Source organism: Diadema setosum, chromosome 5, assembly GCF_964275005.1.
Source record: "Diadema setosum chromosome 5, eeDiaSeto1, whole genome shotgun sequence".
Classification (NCBI taxonomy): Eukaryota; Metazoa; Echinodermata; class Echinoidea; order Diadematoida; family Diadematidae; genus Diadema; species Diadema setosum.
Genome location: NC_092689.1, coordinates 3,788,239 through 3,815,066, shown reverse-complemented (window position 1 = coordinate 3,815,066; position 26,828 = coordinate 3,788,239). Strand labels below are relative to the sequence as shown.

Below are 26,828 nucleotides of genomic sequence, written 5' to 3'. Positions count from 1 at the left end.
ATGGATACCGCGGCCGTTTCCTGTAATCCAGTCTGCATCGGTGAAGGCCCTGGTGAGGTTCAGTTGTATCGAGGACTCAGGAAGGTAATATGCTTGTCGGATTCTGATCATCCCATCAGCTGGTGCCTGTCTGTTACCACACTGACGTAAGTGTGACGTATCGCGAAATGCTTTACTTTAACCCTGCTATTGCCACGAGATATTTTGTGCCGTGACACAACAATGGGATGCTTACTAGTTAGTCATGATGTGGTTAATATTGGAGTATAAGTCTTCGCTGGCAAGCTTTGTAAGTCTGCGTGCGAAGATTGTGGCATTTGGTATTCAAATGACATACGTCAAAAAGTAACTCATATTACCTTTAAGCTTAAGCTGAAAATTCCAGCCTCGTTCCCTATAATTTGGTTAGATCTAGCATGAGCGCACTGCAAATTGGCAACCTGACAATGCAAACTCCACTAAAACCATCAAGTCTCGCTTAGTTTTGCCAAAATACTGATCTAATCTATCTAGGTAATTTTTCTTGTCTTAAATAAAACGTATTCTTTTCAATACATCTTGTCTACGTGTGCAGAACCAACCGCTCTCGGTTTTTGTTTCTACAATCCTTTTTTTTTTCCACACAAGTAATTTGTACGTAAACTACTAACACACTTTTATTTCACAGAAACTACGAATACCAGCCTCATTCGAAGCTCCCTGGAGAGACGTTAGCTCCGGTCGCCAGTGTCTGGGCATCATAGATAAATCTCAGCAAGCTTTCCAATGACGATCATGGTTCAACGAGCGTCTTCCAATTTCCTGCGTTTGAAATAATCCCACTGAGGACGGATGAATCTCTCCTCTGTGGTAGGACTGATCAATGCTGTATGGTTAAGCCCACGTGAGGGCGACATTCGTTTGTTTCTGTGATTGTGGTCCATCACACTCGGCTCACACAATGCAAGCAAGACAAAAAATGGCCCGAATTCACGAAGGTGGTACAAATGAAACCATGGACAAAAACCATGGAGCGCCAAGTGTCGCATGGAATATTTCGTTACAAAATCAGTCATTCCGTCGATGATATGATTATTTTGTAACGAAATGACAACATTTTGTAACTAAATGAACATTTCGTCCACGAAATGATAATTTCGTTAACAAAACGGACATTTTGTCGACAAAATGACCAATTTCGCAACGAAATACTCCGTGCGACACTTGGCGCTCCATTGTTTTTGTCCATGGTTTAAATCATGGCTTCATTTGTTCCACCTTCGTGAATTCGGGCCTAGGACAATTTTCTCGTCAATCTCAAGAAATTAAGTATATGCTTGAGCGTGTTTTTTTTTTTTTTATTGTAACATGATCTCAAAAACATAATCCACTGCGCACTCAGTCCTGAATCAAAACACACAAGTGCATGCAAGCAAAAGCAAATGAGTCGACGTTAACATGACAAACGCTGTTACATTCTCTGCACTGTAATGTGTTTGCTTCTATGTACCTTGAAATCGTGGTGGGAAAAGTTTAACATGTTGATGTAGGATATCTGGAATAGTGTACAGTGTATCTGATATTAATGTTTGCCATAAAACCTTGCTACGAGTGCAGCTGGCGTCAAAAATTGTGAATCAACTTATAAATGCTTAACTGGAATGTTTGCATATCGTCTGCACTATTGGAAGAAAATCTTCTTTTAAGTGTCTCGTGGTTAGTTTTCTCAAAGTTGCGTTTGTGTTGTTCAGTGTCTATTGATGCAATATGTGGTGCTTGGAACCAAATACCCAAGCTCCAAATTCCGACATTGTTTAGTCCAAGGCGGACAAGGCATATCAGGTGAAAGCAAGTGATTATTAAGCAGAGTGGTGAAGATATGGGGTATGAGTTTTCTTCAATTAGTCTACCCTCTGTACAGATTAAATTTGTAAGATCGCAGCTGCTGATCTACGTTTTTAACAAACATGTGGATCATCTTGTTCCAAGTTCATCGTGTCACTGCCGGCAACCAGGGATAATCTGGTGGTATAGTGTCGCTGTCTGGAAAGGAGTACATGACAGGTTCGATTCACGCTGGTTCTTTTTGTCCGACATGTTTGTTAAAAATGTAGATCAGCACTTGTGATCTTACAAATTTAAATTTGAAATTAATCCAAATTGTATTGATCTTATGAAACACGTTTTTTAATATAGAATGCATTTATGTATACATGGTATAAATTTGTTAGTTTTTAGCCTGATTAAGTTGTCAAATTACCAAGTTATTTCGCTTATGTTTATCATGACATGAATCAGTATAGAAGGGTATCTGCAAACATGCTACGGATGGCTCGCTAGGTCCCGTAGTAAGAACTGCTGGACGAAACCCTGCATGCGGGTTCATGGGGAGGTCCTGACTCTATAGTTACTCAGCGAGGGTGTGCTGGAAACTTGTCCCAATTTTTCAGAGGCTTCAGGAAACTGCACTCTATGGCTGCCAGTAATCACGGGATTTGCCTCTACCATATTAAAGGGACTGTACAGTACTGGTTGAGGTGGGGATTCATGTTTTGAACATTCCTAAGTGAGATAATGAGAAACATCTCATGAAATATGAAAGAGCATGTAATTTTAAGAAGGATTCAACGTTTATTTAATGAAAATTGGTTTTCAAATGGCTGAGATATCCAAAAAAGTGATGATAATAATAAAGGGAAACAGTTCACGCCTTTTATTAGCATCTCTCTGTTTCACCTTGTTTTTAGATATCTCAGCCATTTCAAAACCGATTTTCATCAAATAAACTTTTGATACCCCTTAGAATTGCATGCTCTTTGACATCTCATAGAGTGGTTTCTGAATATCTCGCAAAACGTTAAAAGCTAAATCCTCTCCTCGACCAGAACTGTACACACCGTTTAATGAGTACCAACTTTCATCTGTGCCCACCCCTACCTCGGATAGGACATAAAATGGAGGTCCCGTGTATGAGAGAGTCACAGCTCATGCACGTAAAAGATCCTGCTTCATTCATTCATCGCAAAGAGCAGGGTGTCTAACCCGGTGAAGTGGTCCCACCCCATATCCAACTGGACCCCATGGAAGAACAGCTTAGTGTAGCTGAATATGGGCTATCCAGCCATCTTCACAGATGGAAAATGAACAACAACAACAACAACTACCATTCCATCCTTCTGGCGACTAGATGCAAGGGAGGCCCGAGTTGCATAAAAAATAGTTCTATCGGTATACCTCCCCAGCCTCAAGATCATTAAGCCCCGTTTTCACAGAGCCTTTCAAACAAGAGGTATCGCGACAACGTCCGGGCAATCTTTTTTCCCCCTTATTTTTATTATTATTATCATTTTTTGTTACCCTGCCTGTTAAAACAATCCCAGCAAAATGTTGCTCGGACAATGTAGCGGTAACTCTTGCCTAATTCTACTCAAGATAGCTCGGGTAATTACCCGGACATTATACCCCGATATCCATTCTATCAAAACGTTTCTTTGATATACTCAACACGCATGCGCAATAGTCCAAACAAAATGTCGCGTCGCTCGCCGATCACCGGTGCGTGGATTGTAACCACACCCCTTCGCGCATAAGGGGTAGGTAAGGTTGTAATGGAAACTTACGCGGAGAAGATTTTCGGTGTGTATCTAAACGGACATTTTGTCGACGAAATGACCAATTTCGCAACGAAATATTCCGTGCGACACTTGGCGCTCCATGGTTTTTGTCCATGGTTTAAACCATGGCTTCATTTGTTCCACCTTCGTGAATTCGGGCCTAGGACAATTTTCTCGTCAATCTCAAGAAATTAACTATATGCATGAGCGTGTCTTTTTTTTTTTTTTTTTTTTGTTACATGATCTCAAAAACATAATCCACTGCGCACTCAGTCCTGAATCAAAACACACAAGTGCATGCAAGCAAAAGCAAATGAGTCGACGTTAACATGACAAACGCTGTTACATTCTCTGCACTGTAATGTGTTTGCTTCTATGTACCTTGAAATCGTGGTGGGAAAAGTTTAACATGTTGATGTAGGATATCTGGAATAGTGTACAGTGTATCTGATATTAATGTTTGCCATAAAACCTTGCTACGCGTGCAGCTGGCGTCAAAAATTGTGAATCAACTTATAAATGCTTAATTGGAATGTCTGGATATCGTCTGCACTATTGGAAGAAAAATTTCTTTTAAGTGTCTCATGGTTAGTTTTCTCAAAGTTGCGTTTGTGTTGTTCAGTGTCTATTGATGCAATATGTGGTGCTTGGAACCAAATACCCAAGCTCCAAATTCCGACATTGTTTAGTCAAAGGCGGACAAGGCATATCAGGTGAAAGCAAGTGATTATTAAGCAGAGTGGTGAAGATATGGGGTATGAGTTTTCTTCAATTAGTCTACCCTCTGTACAGATGAAATTTGTAAGATCGCAGCTGCTGATCTCCGTTTTTAACAAACATGTGAATCATCTTGTTCCAAGTTCATCGTGTCACTGCCGGCAACCAGGGATAATCTGGTGGTATAGTGTCGCTGCCTAGGAAGGAGTACATGACAGGTTCGATTCACGCTGGTTCTTTTTGTCCGACATGTTTGTTAAAAATGTAGATCAGCACTTGTGATCTTACAAATTTAAATTTGAAATTAATCCAAATTGTATTGATCTTATGAAACACGTTTTTTTTTAATATCGAATGCATTTATGTATACATGGTATAAATTTGTTAGTTTTTAGCCTGATTAAGTTGTCAAATTACCAAGTTATTTCGCTTATGTTTATCATGACATGAATCAGTATAGAAGGGTATCTGCAAACATGCTACGGATGGCTCGCTAGGTTGCGTAGTGAACTGCTGAACGAAACCCTGCATGCGGGTTCATGGGGATCGAGGTCCTGACTCTATAGTTACTCAGCGAGGGTGTGCTGGAAACTTGTCCCAATTTTTCGGAGGCTTCAGGAAACTGCACTCTGTGGCTGCCCGTAATCACGGGATTTGCCTCTACCATATTAAAGGGACTGTACAGTACTGGTTGAGGTGGGGATTCATGTTTTGAACATTCCTAAGTGAGATAATGAGACACATCTCATGAAATATGAAAGAGCATGTAATTTTAAGAAGGATTCAACGTTTATTTAATGAAAATTGGTTTTCAAATGGCTGAGATATCCAAAAAAAGTGATAATAATAAAGGAAAACAGTTCACGCCTTTTATTAGGATCTCTTTGTTTCACCTTGTTTGTAGATATCTCAGCCATTTCAAAACCGATTTTCATCAAATAAACTTTTGATACCCCTTAGAATTGCATGCTCTTTGACATCTCATAGAGTGGTTTCTGAATATCTCGCAAAACGTTAAAAGCTAAATCCTCTCCTCGACCAGAACTGTACACACCCTTTAATGAGTACCAACTTTCATCTGTGCCCACCCCTACCATTCCATCCTTCTGGCGACGAGATGCAAGGGAGCCCCGAGTGGCATAAAAAACAGTTCTATCGGTATACCTCCCCAGCCTCAAGATCATTAAGCCCCGTTTTCACAGAGCCTTTCAAACAAGAGGTATCGCGACAACGTCCGGGCAATCTTTGTTCCCCCTTATTTTTATTATTATTATCATTTTTTGTTACCCTACCTGTTAAAACAATCCCAGCAAAATGTTGCTCGGACAATGTAGCGGTAACTCTTGCCTAATTATAACAGAGCAATTATAACAGAGCAAATGGCATTGATTTTCTGTAAAACTATTATTCAAAGTAGGATTGATTACTGTAGTATAATCTGGCGAAACGCGGGGAAAAGACGTATTGATAAAATTCAGAAATTATTAAATAGAGCATTGAGAGTTTCTATGAATGTAAAATGGAGATTTTCGAGTGAAGCATTATTTGATTTGATACAAACAAATGCAAAGTTAAAGATAGATACATTTATTGAAAGAAGTGATAAACAGTTATTGTATGTGATGTATAAAATTGTAAATAGGATTATGCCACAAATTGTATGTAATTTATTTCTATTTAAGCCGACTACTTATATACTGAGAAAAGGAATATTGAAACTAGATGTACCACACCCAAGAACTAATTTTAAGAAACGTAGTGTAACATATCGAGGCGCTAAATTATGGAATAATTTATCAGATGATGTAAAGCAAAGTGTATCTTTTTTTACATTTAAACATAAGGTGGATAAATTATATACGCAGTAATTGTTTGCATTGAACTGTAACACTGTGCATTAATCGTTTTCCTTTGTTTTTTTTTTCAGTATCTTAATTCTCATTTTCTTTATGTAGTATGCATGATTTCCTATGATTTGTTTTTGAGTGTCTGTTTGTTTGATTTTTGTATTTAATTCTTTTTTTTTTAAAGTTTCCTATACTATGTATAAAATGTTGTATTTTGTAATTGTATGATTTTTTACTTCACGGACTCACAGAAGAACAGCCATTGGCTGAAGTGAGTGACCCGTGGTGAAATAAAAATAAACTCAATTCTACTCAAGATAGCTCGGGTAATTACCCGGACATTATACCCCGATAACCATTCTATCAAAACGTTTCTTTGATATACTCAACACGCATGCGCAATAGTCCAAACAAAATGTCGCACCGCTCGCCGATCACGGGTGCGTGGATTGTAACCACACCCCTTCGCGCATAAGGGGTAGGTAAGGTTGTAATGGAAACTTACGCGGAGAAGATTTTCGGTGTGTATCTAAACGGACATTTTGTCGACGAAATGACCAATTTCGCAACGAAATATTCCGTGCGACACTTGGCGCTCCATGGTTTTTGTCCATGGTTTAAACCATGGCTTCATTTGTTCCACCTTCGTGAATTCGGGCCTAGGACAATTTTCTCGTCAATCTCAAGAAATTAACTATATGCTTGAGCGTGTTTGTTGTTTTTTTTTTTATTGTAACATGATCTCAAAAACATAATCCACTGCGCACTCAGTCCTGAATCAAAACACACAAGTGTATGCAAGCAAAAGCAAATGAGTCGACGTTAACATGACAAACGCTGTTACATTCTCTGCACTGTAATGTGTTTGCTTCTATGTACCTTGAAATCGTGGTGGGAAAAGTTTAACATGTTGATGTAGGATATCTGGAATAGTGTACAGTGTATCTGATATTATATTTGCCATAAAACCTTGCTACGCGTGCAGCTGGCGTCAAAAATTGTGAATCGACTTATAAATGCTTAACTGGAATGTTTGCATATCGTCTGCACTATTGGAAGAAAATCTTCTTTTAAGTGTCTCGTGGTTAGTTTTCTCAAAGTTGCGTTTGTGTTGTTCAGTGTCTATTGATGCAATATGTGGTGCTTGGAACCAAATACCCAAGCTCCAAATTCCGACATTGTTTAGTCCAAGGCGGACAAGGCATATCAGGTGAAAGCAAGTGATTATTAAGCAGAGTGGTGAAGATATGGGGTATGAGTTTTCTTCAATTAGTCTACCCTCTGTACAGATTAAATTTGTAAGATCGCAGCTGCTGATCTACGTTTTTAACAAACATGTGGATCATCTTGTTCCAAGTTCATCGTGTCACTGCCGGCAACCAGGGATAATCTGGTGGTATAGTGTCGCTGTCTGGAAAGGAGTACATGACAGGTTCGATTCACGCTGGTTCTTTTTGTCCGACATGTTTGTTAAAATTGTAGATCAGCACTTGTGATCTTACAAATTTAAATTTGAAATTAATCCAAATTGTATTGATCTTATGAAACACGTTTTTTAATATAGAATGCATTTATGTATACATGGTATAAATTTGTTAGTTTTTAGCCTAATTAAGTTGTCAAATTACCAAGTTATTTCGCTTATGTTTATCATGACATGAATCAGTATAGAAGGGTATCTGCAAACATGCTACGGATGGCTCGCTAGGTCCCTTAGTAAGAACTGCTGGACGAAACCCTGCATGCGGGTTCATGGGGAGGTCCTGACTCTATAGTTACTCAGCGAGGGTGTGCTGGAAACTTGTCCCAATTTTTCAGAGGCTTCAGGAAACTGCACTCTATGGCTGCCAGTAATCACGGGATTTGCCTCTACCATATTAAAGGGACTGTACAGTACTGGTTGAGGTGGGGATTCATGTTTTGAACATTCCTAAGTGAGATAATGAGAAACATCTCATGAAATATGAAAGAGCATGTAATTTTAAGAAGGATTCAACGTTTATTCAATGAAAATTGGTTTTCAAATGGCTGAGATATCCAAAAAAGTGATGATAATAATAAAGGGAAACAGTTCACGCCTTTTATTAGCATCTCTTTGTTTCACCTTGTTTTTAGATATCTCAGCCATTTCAAAACCGATTTTCATCAAATAAACTTTTGATACCCCTTAGAATTGCATGCTCTTTGACATCTCATAGAGTGGTTTCTGAATATCTCGCAAAACGTTAAAAGCTAAATCCTCTCCTCGACCAGAACTGTACACACCGTTTAATGAGTACCAACTTTCATCTGTGCCCACCCCTACCTCGGATAGGACATAAAATGGAGGTCCCGTGTATGAGAGAGTCACAGCTCATGCACGTAAAAGATCCTGCTTCATTCATTCATCGCAAAGAGCAGGGTGTCTAACCCGGTGAAGTGGTCCCACCCCATATCCAACTGGACCCCATGGAAGAACAGCTTAGTGTAGCTGAATATGGGCTATCCAGCCATCTTCACAGATGGACAATGAACAACAACAACAACAACTACCATTCCATCCTTCTGGCGACTAGATGCAAGGGAGGCCCGAGTTGCATAAAAAATAGTTCTATCGGTATACCTCCCCAGCCTCAAGATCATTAAGCCCCGTTTTCACAGAGCCTTTCAAACAAGAGGTATCGCGACAACGTCCGGGCAATCTTTTTTCCCCCTTATTTTTATTATTATTATCATTTTTTGTTACCCTGCCTGTTAAAACAATCCCAGCAAAATGTTGCTCGGACAATGTAGCGGTAACTCTTGCCTAATTCTACTCAAGATAGCTCGGGTAATTACCCGGACATTATACCCCGATAACCATTCTATTAAAACGTTTCTTTGATATACTCAACACGCATGCGCAATAGTCCAAACAAAATGTCGCGTCGCTCGCCGATCACCGGTGCGTGGATTGTAACCACACCCCTTCGCGCATAAGGGGTAGGTAAGGTTGTAATGGAACTTACGCGGAGAAGATTTTCGGTGTGTATCTAAACGGACATTTTGTCGACGAAATGACCAATTTCGCAACGAAATATTCCGTGCGACACTTGGCGCTCCATGGTTTTTGTCCATGGTTTAAACCATGGCTTCATTTGTTCCACCTTCGTGAATTCGGGCCTAGGACAATTTTCTCGTCAATCTCAAGAAATTCCACTGCGCACTCAGTCCTGAATCAAAACACACAAGTGTATGCAAGCAAAAGCAAATGAGTCGACGTTAACATGACAAACGCTGTTACATTCTCTGCACTGTAATGTGTTTGCTTCTATGTACCTTGAAATCGTGGTGGGAAAAGTTTAACATGTTGATGTAGGATATCTGGAATAGTGTACAGTGTATCTGAATGTTTGCCATAAAACCTTGCTACGCGCGCAGCTGGCGTCAAATATTGTGAATCGACTTATAAATGCTTAACTGGAATGTTTGCATATCGTCTGCACTATTGGAAGAAAATCTTCTTTTAAGTGTCTCGTGGTTAGTTTTCTCAAAGTTGCGTTTGTGTTGTTCAGTGTCTATTGATGCAAGATGTGGTGCTTGGAACCAAATACCCAAGCTCCAAATTCCGACATTGTTTAGTCCAAGGCAGACAAGGCATATCAGATGAAAGCAAGTGATTATTAAGCAGAGTGGTGAAGATATGGGGTATGAGTTTTCTTCAATTAGTCTACCCTCTGTACAGATTAAATTTGTAAGATCGCAGCTGCTGATCTACATTTTTAACAAACATGTGGATCATCTTGTTCCAAGTTCATCGTGTCACTGCCGGCAACCAGGGATAATCTGGTGGTATAGTGTCGCTGCCTAGGAAGGAGTAGATGACAGGTTCGATTCACGCTGGTTCTTTTTGTCCGACATGTTTGTTAAAAATGTAGATCAGCACTTGTGATCTTACAAATTTGAATTTGAAATTAATCCAAATTGTATTGATCTTATGAAACACGTTTTTTAATATAGAATGCATTTATGCATACATGGTATAAATTTGTTAGTTTTTAGCCTGATTAAGTTGTCAAATTACCAAGTTATTTCGCTTATGTTTATCATGACATGAATCAGTATAGAAGGGTATCTGCAAACATGCTACGGATGGCTCGCTAGGTCGCGTAGTAAGAACTACTGAACGAAACCCTGCATGCGGGTTCATGGGGATCGAGGTCCTGACTCTATAGTTACTCAGCGAGGGTGTGCTGGAAACTTGTCCCAATTTTTCGGAGGCTTCAGGAAACTGCACTCTATGGCTGCCAGTAATCACGGGATTTGCCTCTACCATATTAAAGGGACTGTACAGTACTGGTTGAGGTGGGGATTCATGTTTTGAACATTCCTAAGTGAGATAATGAGAAACATCTCATGAAATATGAAAGAGCCTGTAATTTTAAGAAGGATTCAACGTTTAATGAAAATTGATTTTCAAATGGCTGAGATATCCAAAAAGAGTGATAATAATAAAGGGAAACAGTTCACGCCTTTTATTAGGATCTCTTTGCTTCACCTTGTTTTTAGATATCTCAGCCATTTCAAAACCGATTTTCATCAAATAAACTTTTGATACCCCTTAGAATTGCATGCTCTTTGACATCTCTTAGAGTGGTTTCTGAATATCTCGCAAAACGTTAAAAGCTAAATCCTCTCCTCGACCAGAACTGTACACACCCTTTAATGAGTACCAACTTTCATCTGTGCCCACCCCTACCATTCCATCCTTCTGGCGACTAGATGCAAGGGAGGCCCGAGTGGCACAAAAAAATAGTTCCATTGTTATACCTCCCCAGCCTCAAGATCATTAAGCCCCGTTTTCACAGAGCCTTTCAAACAAGAGGTATCGCGACAACGTCCGGGCAATCTTTGTTCCCCCTTATTTTTATGCCTCCGCCACGAAGTGGTGCCGGAGGCATTATGTTTTCGGGTTGTCCGTCCGTCCGTCCGTCCGTCCGTCCTTCCGTCCGTCCGTCCTTCCGTCCGTCCGTCCGTCCGTCCGTCCTTCCGTCCGCCCGTAATGAATTTTGTGGACAAGGTAACTATCGAAACCTGTTGAGGTATCCTAATGAAACTTGGCATGTATGTGTATTAGGGGGTGAAGTTGTGCCTATCAACTTTTGGGTGCACATGCTCAAGGTCAAAGGTCAAAAGGTCAAGGTCAAATACATAAAATTTCACTATTTCCACCATATCTATTGAATGCCTGAAGATATTTTCTTGAAACTTAGTGTATACATGTAATACCCAATTAAGATTCTCTGGTGAAAGTTTGGATCATGAGGTCAAAGGTCAAAAGGTCAGGGTCAAATACATAAAATTTCACTATTTCCACCATATCTATTGAATGCCTGAAGAGATTTTCTTGAAACTTAGTTTATACATGTATTACCCAATTAAGATTCTCTGGTGAAAGTTTGGGTCATGAAGTCAAAGGTCAAAGGTCAAAAGGTCAAGTAGAAATATTAAAACTTCTTTTTTTTCTCCGTACCTTGGAAAATTGTTCAAGGTATCTTCATGGAACATAGTATATACATGTACTGACTGGAAGTGATTATCTAGAGAATGTAGGGTTCATGGGGTCAAAGGTCAGGGGTCAAAGGTCAAGTGCAAGACTTCAAAATTTTACTATTACCCTCATATTTATGCAGTGCCAGCAGGGTTATTTTTTTTTTACACTTGGTGTATGCGTGTGTAACCTAATAGAAATTCTCTGGAAAGTCTTTTTTTTTTCTTCTTTTTTTGCCTCAAAGGTCAAAAGGTCAAAGATCAAGTGAAAGTGCTGAACTAACTTTTTCCTCCATATCTCGGAAGTGGCTCAAGTTATCTTGAAACTTAGTACATAATATGCATGTTCCACCTGAAAGTAATTATCTTATGAATTTTAGGGTCAAGGGCCAGATGAAAATGGTAACAATTTACTATTCAATTCAGAAATTGCACTTTTTCTCCACACCTGTACCTTGAAAATTACTCAATGCCTAAATGTATGAATGGGTCAAAGTCAAGTTAAAGTCCTTAAATCCCTAGATACATGCTCTCCTATTCATCCAATTAAACCTAGGTCAAGGAAGGTGAACATTCAACACATTTGTGACAAACTTTTCATTTCAATATTTTGCCAATTTTGTGAAAATGTAATCACACATTGTCCACATGTACTATCTAGACCTATTGGGAAAATCATGCATTATGGCGGAGGCATACCAGTCGCCAAAGCGACATTTCTAGTTATTATTATTATCATTTTTTGTTACCCTGCCTGTTAAAACAATCCCAGCAAAATGTTGCTCGGACAATGTAGCGGTAACTCTTGCCTAATTCTACTCAAGATAGCTCGGGTAATTACCCGGACATACCCCGATAACCATTCTATCAAAGCGTTTCTTTGATATACTCAACACGCATGCGCAATAGTCCAAACAAAATGTCGCACCGCTCGCCGATCACGCGTGCGTGGATTGTAACCACACCCCTTCGCGCATAAGGGGTAGGTAAGGTTGTAATGGAAACTTACGCGGAGAAGATTTTCGGTGTGTATCTAAACGGTACCCCTCTCTTTCTCCCCTGCTGGAGAGGAACTTTGTTCTCAGGTTGTCTCTGCGTTGTCGGGGTTAGGTCTGTTAAAGCAGGGCTTTAGTGTCATACGTAGACTGTTAAATTGAATGCCCATTTATCTTACATTAAGTTCAAATATCTTCAATTCCTGCAGAAAGCAATCTACCTTGTCTTTCCCTGCAATCTTTCTCATCATCGTGCAAATTTCAAAGTTGCTATAATGTCATAGTTCTAAGTTATGATTATCATCACGTGCTGCACTGCAAGCTCAGCTATCACCGATCTTGGAAGAAGCTTCCGCAATAAAGCTATATTATACTCTACCTCATCTAAATACATAATCATTTGCAGATATGCGAATGCTATCTCTTGTGATTCATGCACAATGTGCGAACACAGCTTTAATATGGCTGCCATGTGAAATTGTAATAAAATGTCATCAGTTCATACATAATAGAAATCTTATGAACACAGTGAACAATTTGAAACTATAGCTGGCGCTACACTACGGTATCACTCACAGCTCTTTGCTACCCATTATCAAGATGCATGTGATGACAGAATCCTATACAACCTGTCATGTAGCAATCGTGAACGTAATTGTTGGCAAAGGAGCCGACAAGACATGAACGGTGACTTCGCTCAATCGGTAGCGCGTCTGCCGCCAGTGTCAAAGGATCCTGGTTGGATTTCTGTCTAAGCTATGTTGTTATGTTGTGTGTAATCATATCGTCCACTCTTGTCCTGATAGGGAATAAAATGGAGGTGTCATTATTTTGTAAGAGCTGGCTCAACTCATGCATGTAAAAGATCCCGCTTCATTCATTCATCGCAAAGAGCAGGGTGTTAACCCGGTGAAGTGGTCCCGCCTCACACCCAACTGGACCTCATGGAAGGCCAAAGTGCAGCTGAATGTGGACTATCCAGCCATATTCTGAGATTTAAAAAAAAAATGTTATGACAATGACAATGACAATGACAATGACAATGACAATGAATTTTATTTCTTAAAACGGCCCCTCCCGGGGCATGGAAGAAATACAATGAGTATAAAACACACAATAAAAGAAAAATTAAATCTTTGGCAGTCACAACACATAAATACATGTATGATAATTAATTTGTAAATCGGAATTCACCTTCTTATTGTTGAACGGTCATTATATTACTCTTTGATAAGGCAGATACTCCTTGTTTGAAGCAATGACCGCACTTTGGCAAAACGATCACGTTGATCCATTACATCTTTCATATTATTATATATGACGTGATCATCAGTTTTATTCCTATATTACCACAGTTACTTATGAGATCTTTGTAGCAGAACGCAGCGGAAATGCTGGCAAAGAGGGCGTCCTAGCTGACATTCCAGAAGAAGAGGCCTGTATACAAGGGCTCTACATTCCAAATAGAGTGAAAAGGAGACTAAATTACATCTATCTTTGAACAATCAACTCCTATACCTCCAAACCTACTCGCATTGCCATATTTTGGCGAAAATTTGACCCCGATAACTTGTAAAGCACTACGTTTAATATATTCATCATTATTAATAGGACCTGCACGACTTCGATTAGAGGTCCTGTAGAACAGTGTTTTTTTGTTTTTGTTTTTGTTTGTTTGTTGTTGTTTTTTTAATTGAAGAACTTGCTCACACTTTACAAAATAATGTTCAGGACTCATTATGATATGTGTATGTACGTCTTGCTACCACAAAATTGTTTAAACCCACTAAGGCACGACACATATTGTGCTAACGCAAGGGGAGGGTAAGGGGCGAAAATAAAGGGGGGGTGCAACAGGTTCATTATTATACATGAGTGATAAATTCATGGGCACGCGTCAACAGTGTAGACATCGCCCGTATGGCTCTTCTTCGATTCTGATGCTCTGTTGTGTTTTGTCTATATGGAAGGCGGCGGGGTTCTTTCCAACGTTGACTTTGTATTTCACGTTGATTTTGTGCGATTATCATTTGTGGGCGGGAGCTTCTGGCGCGTGCTTGATAACATTCACGATGTTCAAGGATATCATTATGTACTTGACTGTTTGACTGTTCAAAGTGCATCGCATGCAATGATTGACGAACATTCATTTAGCTAACATCTGTCCTTTAAAGAGGCATAAATCATCAAAGAATAACGATAGATACGTGTAAGCATTACTGACATTTATTAATGTTTACCTCATTGTAGACGGCAGCCGCAGTCTAGATCGCCTACATCCGAGATGAGAAAATGATGAAAGTTAGGGAGGAACAGAAACAGCAAATTGAATGAGGACAGTGAACTGAGGAAATGAGAGTAAATCAAGATTTTTCTTTACTTCCAGCAATAGAAATAGCAGTAATAATGGAAATGACCATCCTTATGCCCTTCTTTGTCGTCACTGATAAATAACCTAGACTTTGAATTCGTCATTGATGACGAATGAGGTGATCTGCAGCTAGCTATATTCCACAGTAATCATGGTAATGGTGACTATATGAAATTCCATCTTCAGTCTTAAAAATATAAAGGAAGATGTTCTTGGAATAAAGTTATCTGAAATGAATCTGATGCCATTATTATGCAAAATATGGCAGCAATGAGTTCTACAGACAAAGTCAAATTATGATATTTGACCTTTGATCGTCAGTTACGTGGTCAAGATCTAAAATGATCTAGAAGGTGTTATGTTATAAAAATGATCCATGTATCCTGGTCTATAATGTGTGCAAAGTATAATGAGGGCGTCGGGTATGTATTTGCAATTACCTGTATACAGGATAAAATATTGTCACGCATTTTAGTTAAGATGTTTGATGTAACATTATGTATATAGCATTACACGTTTTTCATTGCTTTCATGATCGTTGTACTAGTCTGTGTAGAGGATGTCTCGCTAACGCTATTGCAAATTACTAATTTAGCTAGCCCAATCTCAATTGCTTTGCATTCAGCGGAGTTCTCTCTTTGTTCATTTTCCTTTGTACTTCACTGACCTTCACAAGTCTATTTTATGCTCTCACCACTTTGACCATGTGCTCACTTGTTCTTCTGACCTTCACATGTCCATTCTGTCCTTCCCTCGCTTTGACCTTGCTCTCACTTCAGAACTTTCCCTCTGTCCCTACTCATTTTGACTTTGCTTGGTCTGTCAGAACTCTTGCCTTGCTCTCCCAAGTTCAACTTTGTCCTGACTTTCAGAGTTATTGTCCTCATCCTTCGCCCTTACCTCTCACTGTCCTTCAGCCCTTTGTGCTTGCTTCTTATTTTGACTTTCTCATGCCCTTGTATCATCTCCTTCCCTATGACTTTGAGCTCCCTATCTATGTGCTCAAAGACGTCTTTCTCCTATATACCCCGCAGCGCGATAAACGTCTTTCTCGTGACCTTCATGACTGGTCCTCTCTATCTCTCTCGAACAAGAGGAGCTTGTTTGAAAGGGATATATAAGACAGACTTTATGCTTCTTCTTATTCCTTCGACAATGAATTTCAACATATAGCGAGATTTTATTTGGGGACCTTCACAGAATAGGAAATATATTCTGCCCATCTTCGACAAATATAAGTCGCCAATACAATATTCAAAGATCCATAGGCCTATATTACTTTGCAGACCTTTTACCCTAATAGTCATAGTCAAGATCTCGTCTGATTAAAAAAAAAAAAAATGTTATTCTATGACATGATTCTAGCATAGCCTATAATTTATGTGTACAAAATATGTGAGCGATCAGACAAACATTGAGCAAGAGACTGAATAAAGTATTGTTGAACGTTGAACCTCCTTTGCACAGCCCAGATGGCCTCTGATCAAGACGTTGTTCCTTTGTGAAATGATCTATTTCACAAGGTTTTAATGTGTGCAAAATATGGGGTCAATATAACATGCATTTGCCAAGATACTAAGTACAGAAATAAAGAATTTTTACATTGGACACACATTTGCATATCCAAGATGCTTTCTGATTAAGAACTTCTGCTCCATGAATAATCCGTTTGGAAGCGATAGGATATGTATTCTTGCAAATGATACAGAAATGAATATTTATTAAACTTTTTGCGCCTGATCAAGAAGTTGCTAATTTATGAATGATGCTTGTGACATGATCGAAATGTGTGCAGAATATGGCAGCGATAGTAAAATGACACGATAATCTACAGGTTCTACCCACATACTTAATACGTTTTGCAAAACAAAAACAACACACAAAAAAAAAATCTCCTTCCAAATCGAAGCCTATGTTTCAATTTCAACCGAATCTGTGGACGTGATTCCGACCACCACTGAAAAATGGAGGGCACAATTTTAAAACCCATAGGCCCGAATTCACGAAGGTGGTACAAAAGAAACCATGGTTTAAACCATGGACAAAAACCATGGAGCGCCAAGTGTCACACGGAATATTTCTTTACGAAATTGGTCATTTCGTCGACAAAATGACCGTTTCGTTAACGAAATTATCATTTCGTGGACGAAATGTTCAATTAGTTACAAAACGTTGTCATTTCGTTACAAAATAATCATTTCATCGACGAAATGACTGATTTCTTAACGAAATATTCCATGCGACAAGTTGCCCGCGAGTAATTTCAAATTTACTGGTCTCGTATGACGTCATGTTATTATGAAGTCAAATCGACTTGAAATTCGCTGAACTTATTCCGAGGCATCTGATGCATGCAAAAAAGAAGACCAAAACACAAAGACAAAAAAGAAAAATGTCCATTTTTTAAGAGCTGTAAGAGCTGTGCGTGCGTATTTTCAAATGCTTGAGATACCCTTTAGAGTAAAATTTCAAGGCGCTCTTCATGCGGCACACGTGGATAATGCATGATGAAGAGTATGTTGACTCATGAACTTATGTTTATGCACACCAATTAGTGATTAGTGACGTATGGTTATGATTTCACAAAATGGCGTTTAGCAGTTTAGTTGACGTCACTGTTGAGAGATTATATTGATAAGAGGAGGTTTTCTATCCCTGGCCATGGGTAATGACTGGTGCAAGAATGAAGGTGACTTTGATTTGATTTTGGCGATTTTTATAATTGAATTGAACTGAATTGAATTGCTGAATCTGCACTGGTCTTGGACACTCGAGACACAGTGAATAGTTCCAGCACATTTATTTGCATATTTCACTTCATGTCTATGTGTTATGTGTTATATATATACATATATATATATATATATATATATATATATATATATATATATATATACATATATATATATATATATATATATATATATATATAAATAAATAAATATATATATATATATATATATATATCTATATATATATATATATATATATATATATATATATATCGGCTAGATACAGATGTCATTTATGCCAATTTCTCTCTTCGACAGGTAGTGGACAAACCCACAAGATCTGGCTCAATCCTGGATAAGATCTTAACAAATCTCGGGGACTTCTACAAACAAGTTGCCATTCTTTCCCCCCTCGGCAAAAGTGACCACAACGTGGTAACCTGGTTTCCCAAGGAAGTATTTCCCCGAGAGCCCAATGTGTTGACTAGGCGTGTCTTGAGACCTATCCGTGACTCTGACGCAAGATGTTTTGGTAGGTGGATCTCAAATCAGTCCTGGTCTGGTGTTCATGATGCCCCAGATACCCAGACTAAATGTGATGAGTTCTACTCCATCCTTCACCAAGCCCTGAACACATTCTTCCCTCAGAAGGAGGTACGAGCCCACAACAGAGACAAACCATGGATCACCCCTGAAGTGAAATCGCTGATAAGTAAACGACAACATCTCTTTGTGAACGGCCCCATAAGTGCTTGGAAATCCTGTCGCAATAAAATCTGCAGGAGCATTCACCGAGCGAAGAAAGAATTCTATCATGATCGTGTTGCCAAATTGAAGAATGATGATCCTGCGTCATGGTACAAAAACATTAAGCTCATGACGTCACGTAGCCAGTTAAACGAGATAATCCATGTTCCGGATGTTGATCAGTCGAAAGCAGACGTTAGTGTCGCTGAAACCATCAATTCCCATTTCATAAGCGTCTCAAGTGGTATCGCACCCCTTGACATATCCAAACTCCCACCCTTGACGTCTGATACCCCACCACTTCCAAGACTTGAACAATGGGAAGTGATGCGAGAGTTGCAAAAAGTGAGTCCAGGGAAGTCTTGTGGACCTGATGGAATCCCGGCGAGAGTGATAAAGATGTTTTCACTTGAATTAAGCTCCCCGTTATGTCACATTCTGAACAGTTCCTATACTGAACGTGTTGTGCCACATCAGTGGAAGCAAGCAATAGTAGTTCCTGTCCCGAAAGAGAAACCAGCCAGAATCGATAAGCTTAGACCAATAGCACTTACAGATCATTTTGCAAAACTTGCTGAGTTGTTTATCACTAATTGGTTGGTGTCTGCCATTGATCCCTCCCTTGACAGTAAACAATTTGGTAGTAGAGCTGGTATGTCATGTACGCACTGCTTAGTGGATATTGTCAACTTTTTATCCAAAAACGCCGACAAGCTAGGTACTACTCCCGTGGTAGTTACAACAGATTTCTCCAAAGCTTTTGATAGAGTAGACCACTCAATAATCATGTCAAAGTTGGTTGAATTACAAGTCCATCCTTCTCTCATATCTTGGATTGCCAACTTCCTCACTGACCGACCCCAGCGTGTTCACTACCGTGGTTGCCTGTCCTCAAGTAGATCTCTCCATGCGGGAGTACCACAAGGAACACGTTTGGGCCCAGTGTTATTCCTGATTCTCATTAACGACGCCTTGATGCCATCCAGTATTGAACATTGGAAATATGTAGACGACATGACGATAGCGGAAGCAACACAACGAGGATCGGTCGGTGAAATGCAAGGTACCCTTCAGAAATTAGACAGATGGTGCACTACAAATAACATGCAACTGAATGCTTTTAAATGTCATGTCATGAGGGTTGATTTTGGTAAAACCCAGTTGCCTTTTACACAATGTAGTCTAAATGGCCAGACTTTGGCTGAAGTGGATGTGGTAAAAATCCCAGGTGTACTTGTGCAGTCTAGCCTCAAATGGGACAGCTACGTGAGTGCCATGCTGTCAAAGGTTAGTAAGAGATTGTTCATGTTAAGATCATTGAAATCTTTTAAACTTCCAATGAAAGATTTGTTAAAAGTGTACACAGGTTACATCAGACCCCTGGTTGAATACGCTGTCCCGGTGTGGCATCCGGGTCTTACACAACAGCTGTCACTCCAAATTGAAAGGGTGCAAAAACGAGCCCTACGAACGATCTTAGGCGAATCCTATGGCACTTATCTCAATGCTCTCGAAATAACACAACTTCAGTCTCTTGAGGCTCGCAGGCATGATGTATGCTGCAAATTTGCCAAGTCACTGCTTAAGTCACAACAATTCAGGCACTGGTTACCAGCACCTCGACAGACCAGGTACTCTTCATCATTAATAAGGTCAACACAATATCACACTGTGAGGTGTAGAACAGAAAGGTACAAGAGAAGCCCAATTCCATATCTTATTGGGTTATTGAATACTTCACAATAAATAGGGAAATAGTTGGATGAGATTTTTTTTATTATAGGCAATTGTGAAGTAACTGAAATTAAAGTTGGTGTACATTGTGGTATTGAAATATGAATGTGAAAGGTATGATTATTGTGTTGGTCACGAAAAGCGTTGTCATGGTAAACATTTTTTTTTTTAAATTGATTTCAAACCTGTTATGTATATCAATGACCTGAGGTGTAATTACGTTATTTGAGAGAATATTTCGGGCCGTGAAGTCAAAGGTCAAAGATTAAACGTGGAGTGAATATATATATATATATATATATATATATATATATGAGGAGTTTGTTTGCATAAACCGATAAGTCCATATTTGTCAAATGGAGATATTTGCGATTGAGGGTCAAGAGAAATGGGGGAATAGTGAGAGAATTTTTGGTTCTTTTGACCATGGCTTCAAGAATGTACCTTTGTGTGTAGTGACCAATGTGTCATTTGAAGGGTATTGTTTTGTGCTTTGTGACAGAGACCGTACTTCGGGATCTTAAAAAATGGACTTATCGGTTTTTGCAAACAAACTCTTCATATATATATACTTTTTTTTATATATCTGGGGAATGGTGCAAGGAATTTTCATTGAACTAAGTGAATATGTATGTATTGATGGGCAAAAATTGTTTTGGAAATATCAGGGTTAAAGGTCAAACATAAAGTGAAAATGTTATATTTTTTCCCTCATACCCGGAAATGGTTTAAGGTACAATGTACATTCATGTAAGTTAATGAATATTTATGTTTATGTTATGTTATATATATTTGAAATTTTAGGATTAAAGATGAAGGCCAAATGTATATTTCTTCTTCTTTGTTTTTCCCTTGCTTGTGCAATGCTGGAGGGTATATTTTGAAACTCAGTGTGTATTCGTATTATTTAATTTTTTTTTTCCGGGGGGGGGGGGGGGGGGGCTTGAGCTCAAATGTCAAACGCCAAGTGAAAATAATTTTGTTTATATATATTTGGGAAATGGTTCAAGGAACTTTCATGGAATTAAATGAATATGTATGTATTGGTGGGCAGAAATTGTTTTGAAAATATTACAGTTAAAGGTCAAACATAAAATTAATATGTGATATTTTTTTTTTGTCTCATACCCGGAAATGGTTTAAGGTATAATGTAATTTTATGGAATTTAATGAATATTCATGTACTGATTGGCAGTGATTATTTTGGAAACTTTAGGGTCAATGGTCCATGTCAATTCAAATTTTCATTATTTCTTGTGTATGCAGTGTCTGAGAGTTTCTTTCTTGTTCGAATTGTTCTTGTTTTGTGTGAGCCTGCGTGTCAGCTTGATTTTGTAATTTTACATTTGTATTTTTATGTAATACTGTGTATGTATATTCTCACTTTTGTAAAATCATTTGTAATTCAGCCTCAGGCTGCGATCAATGATTTGTTGAATAAAGATACCATTAATAATAATAATAATAATAATAATAATAATAATAATAATAATAATAATAATATATATATATATATATATATATATATATATATACAAGCAAGATACAAACCATGGATATAAAGTGGATCTTGACTAGAAAGTGTGTCAGCATATGTACATAAAAAACAATTCTCATTAACATGTCAAATCTGAAAGAACCGCAAAAGCAAAGCTTGTAACCGCGGGTTCAAGGAAAACAAAATGCCAACGTGAATTCGTTTTGCAGTGGAGATAGGGCACAAAGTACTAATGACAAAACTATACATAAAAGCTTAAATAGGAAGGAATAAAGAGCAAAAGAGGTAAAAGGAAAGAGAAAGAAAAGGGAAAAAAAAAGAACTGAGTGAAAAAAAACCAGTATATAAATACACAATTATACGAGCATAATGTGTCTACAATCAAGTTCATAACGAATTCAAAGTACATGTTTGTATGAGTACTAGTGTAATGATTTTTATAGGAGCGTGAACGCTGAAACCAGAGGCAAAGCAAGCGTACACTTCAAATTGGTCCGCCATGCATTGAAAGAGGATAACGCAAAAAGATTCTAACCAGACAAAACTATAATCATTAAACAGCATTGATTTGAGTTTTTGTTTTAAAATGATCTGAATGATGATACGATTCCAAAATATACAGAAAAGAAATTATAGATTACAGAAAGAAAGAATAAACAAACAAAGACATTCTAACAAAGTCAAAAGGCGATCCGCATGACAATGTAGATAACCTTCAAACCGAGCAGTCTTATCCCTTATCCCACTGCGATCTATGCCAGTTGTTATGAACCTCGCTGAGTAGCCTATACCTATTAAACCTCGGGGCGCCGGATCAAGCTCGTTAAAAGTAGACCCTATGTTTCTCTATCCAGTTAAGAGTGTGTAAAAACATAACGGCACTACTTTGGCCTGATCAGCCGGCAGTTGCTCGAGTGAACCCGAAAGCCATGGCGCAACAAGATCCAAACGATCGGGAGGGAGCAGGCAGGGCCGTCATGTGGATGACACCCCGAATGATCTCCACGGCTTTGGCTAGGTGTATGAGCGGCATTCCCGACTGCGAAATTTGGTACGAGCCCTACGGTTTCTGTCATTTCGCAGAAGAGGAAATGAAGAAGGCAGGAATTATCGACATCCCGCGAAGTTATGATGGACACGAAAGAGAATTCTCACTTGCCAGCGAGAGGCTTGGTATAGTTTTCAACTGCGAATTTGTGGCCGATCAACTGACGTAAGTTTAAAGTGTTTGTCTCAATGTCAATGAGCATGTTGACATTGTCATCAAATCTTAGACGAGTTCAATTTGTCTTTATTTCTGCATCATTCTTTCATTGTGATGATAATGTGAGTACAAAGGTTTGTAAATGATAACTGTTGAAGGAATATTTGGGGCCGGGAAACCAAACGTGTATGTGTGTGTGTGTGGGGGGGGGGCGGCTTAGGCTGCAGACCCCATCCCACACCAACATCGTTCCGCAAACACACACGCACACACACACACACACTTTTATCTCTTCAGAAAAAAATGAAAAAAAATGGAAAAGTACAAAATGTTAATAACAAAATAAAGCAAAAACTGAAGATACATGTACAAAATAAAAAAATACAACAAATCATTCTTAGGCAACTGATATTTAAAGTAATAAAATGCTGAAAATAAGAATGATAGCATTTAATTGATATGAAAAACATCATGCTAGAGGGACGAAAGGAAATCTGCAATGATTTCAGGGGTGACGTACACAGGATCTCCTTCATGAAGTAACGGGAAAATCTAACGATTATGAAACATTTCCCTTCGAATTCTAAATAATTATAAAGAGCTGAAAACCTTTTAGGCTTAAACCAGCATGAATAGATCGAATTACACAAACTGTAGCAGAGGGAGAAATACAGTATATCCAAGCCCAAAATGCCCCCGGTACTTTGACTCTGAGGAGTACTGAATGAAAATTATCAAATGCAATGGAGAAAATTGTTAGCGTTTTCCGTTTTTAATGCATGGAGGTCTAGCTGTGACAGTGGAATTTCTCATGAATAAATAATGGAGTATTCAAACCTTGGTCATTGTCCAGGACCATTGTCTGTGTGTCAACTACACACTCCCATACACACCAATCTGTGCAAAGTTAAAGTTTTGTACAAAGGTTTGAAAATAGAGAAAAATCTGAAACCTAACTGAAACATTAATGTTTAATTTAATGAAACTGAATTATGCTGCCATTTTGAAATTGCCTTCAACAAAATTGTACACAATTCAGCTACTGCTCATATCAATGTCAGTGTTGTCTGATATATAGTTTTTGAACTATTAAGGATCAAAAGTGGGAAATCTTTTTTGTAACACCTAGTATCTGCAGGACAGTGATGCCGGCATTGCATGTTTGTATAATGACTGATTAATGTCATTTTTTTCTTTTTTACATTTTAGCATTGCTCTTAAATGTGTCTTGTCTGATAGGGACATCAACATTCTTTACTATTATAATATAGATAGTTTGTGTTAATACATTGTGAGGTTTACTTGCTCACTTAGACAGAATCATAGCTTGGCAGACTGTTAACTAAACTTCCACATGTGTTGAATTCTGCAGTTTATGAAATGAATCAAATCGTCCAGGCAATTCTGGTTGTTAGTTTCTAACAGCATTTACCCTGGAATGTTCATCTAACTTTAATGTGGAACGAAATATCTATGAAGTATCTATATTAGGTAACGGTACCAGCAAAAAGGACCATTAACACCTTAAATTTGCATTGAAAAACGCATGTCATTCCTGAAAATACTACATGTTATGAAAAACGAAATTTTACCAATACGTTCCACGTGGTGCGTATTCAAAACCCTCAAAACAGTTGCATATCCTTCAAACCTCAAGCCAACGTAAAGCCATATTGACGGTACTCAAATACTCTATGGCACTATTTATTGCTACCAACAAATCTCGCAATTTGACGTGCAAAATTAGTTCGCATTGTATCTGAGAGCATTGTACTGCATTGAACAAGTAATCATGGTTCTTACTGAGGACTGCCTCCACAGAATATTGTATAATATTATTCTCTGGCCTTCTAAATCATTTCCATTGTTGTATATTGATATAATTTCCTTCAAATCTTTCGAAAGGATGGTATATTGAATAGCTTGTTCTGTACTTAAATTGTACACTTCATGTTTGTCTCCTTTTCTTAGCACTATTCTTATGGCTATAAATTCAATAAATTTACTTTTGAATTGACTAGAATTTACCAATGCCTCACGAAAGTGAACATGAACGTTTGCAGCAATCAAGCCGTACTAGCTGAGTAATCTTCATTTGAAAGTACACTTCCGTTGATTAACTCCCACCTCCCCTCCCCCTCCCCCCCCCCCAAAAAAAAAAAAAATATATATATATAAAATATATATATATATATTGTGTGTCATTACAGGTATTCCAGTGTACAGAAGAGATTAGAGGAATCCAAAAGCAAGTACGTCTTTGTGAAGGACGAAAGCTGCGGGATGAATACAGATGACAAGAAGAAATATTTCCCTTTGGGATACAGACATTGCTTTCTTCTCAGACACCCCCTCCAGGTGTACAACTCCTTGCGCAAAGCTGGATTCAGGCAGCTGAAAGCAAGCAACATATTGCCAACGGACGCACAGGAGAAAACCTTCGACTTGCGTCAGTTCGTAGCTGTGTATTACTTGGAGAATATGTTCCAGCATCACTACAACCTGTGGAAGTACGTGAAGGAGAAGATCGACCCGTCCGTGATGGTGATCGATGCCTCCGACCTACTCAACCATCCCGGTGAGGTGATGTCCAAGTACTGCCAGGCCATGGGTTTCCCCTACTCCGAGTCCATGTTGGAGTGGGAGGCTTCTGAAGAGGTGCTCAAGACATGGAAGTGGCCGTCACCTAACCGGTATCGTAGTAAGATCTTCAAGGCCGCTGCCGTGGAGAGCACCGGGTTCTTGGCAGCTCCACCTGTTCCACCAAGGGATGATCTCCCTCCCGATGTCATTGACCTGGCAGACGAGGCAATGCCGTATTACGAGGAGATGTTTCTCTCCAGAATCAAGGTTTCCGCTTCCTAGGCAATCAAGGATTCTTTGCTTCATTTTTAGTAATCTTACCCTTTTTTATTGGTATTTGCCAATAAGACTTTTTTTTTCATGACTAAATGCCATTGTTTGTGTTTTAATCTTATCACATATGATATTCATATAATGCTTTCACAGATCTATTCAAAAGGTAATCTGTGGGATTAAACACTAGGATTCTCGACACTTTACAAGTAGTTCGGACCGCACCGCCAAACGTATGTGGTTTGCGACATCAGAAGTAAGCCATATTGAGCAGTTTGTGATGAACGCGAAAACTATCAACCATTTAATTTTTAGGGACTTATCGTGCCACTTTTTGACTTTTTGGTTTCCTTAGAGAGTATGTTCATAGGAGACTTGTTCTTTGGAGATACGTGATCCATAGGAATCATTTATCAAGGTCGATCTTCAAGATCCCCGTGGCAAGAAGAATCTGTGCCACCAAAGTTTGCAACATGCCCATGTAGTATAAAAGTCACGGTGCACAATGACACGTGCGTATGAATCAGTGAGGTGGACATATTACGTAAATCACTTCCAAATCTCTACAGGAACTGTGGGATCTACACCATTCAACAGAACATGCCTAGCCCCAGGTCCCGTAAAAACGTTGGTGTTGCCAGATTCCGGGGAACGGATAGAGGTTTGTTGGCCGAGCAAAAGTTGACTGATAAACAAGGGATCGCGGTGTACTGACCCAACGATATCAAGTGAAAAGCAAATGAATTTCTAGGACAATCTGTTAGCAAATGTTTGCATGAAGTCTGATGTGTTCGGCATGAATTGTGATGAAGTATAGCACATCCCCATTATTTGAGGGGCATCTAAAGCTCATACCTATAATCTGTATCTCAGAAACTATAGTATCAAACTGTTTTTATGCAATGACAAAAGATCGTCAAAATGTCATATATAAAAGTCTAATGCGTAGAGCTGTTGCAATATTTCGCGCATTTATGATTCATATTAAAACAAATATTTGGCATGACATCAATGGAAATACAATTC

At 38.8% G+C, this 26,828-nt stretch overlaps 1 protein-coding gene across 1 annotated transcript; it reads left to right on the top strand.

Annotated features, from left to right (window-relative positions):
- LOC140228435 (uncharacterized) lies at positions 1-25,811 on the top strand. The gene is made up of 4 exons (XM_072308653.1): positions 1-84; positions 18,082-18,417; positions 22,642-22,955; positions 25,157-25,811. The coding sequence occupies exons 1-4, from the start codon at positions 1-3 to the stop codon at positions 25,809-25,811; spliced, it is 1,389 nt and encodes a 462-aa protein (XP_072164754.1).
- The last annotated feature ends 1,017 nt before the right edge of the window (positions 25,812-26,828 follow it).

Coding starts and splice junctions, on each gene's coding strand:
- LOC140228435 (XM_072308653.1), top strand. CDS start 1: ATGGATACCGCGGCCGTTTCCTGTAATCCAGTCTGCATCGGTGAAGGC. Junction 85..18,081: donor TGTATCGAGGACTCAGGAAG/GTAATATGCTTG, acceptor TCTCTTCGACAG/GTAGTGGACAAACCCACAAG. Junction 18,418..22,641: donor CATTCTTCCCTCAGAAGGAG/GTACGAGCCCAC, acceptor TGGCCTGATCAG/CCGGCAGTTGCTCGAGTGAA.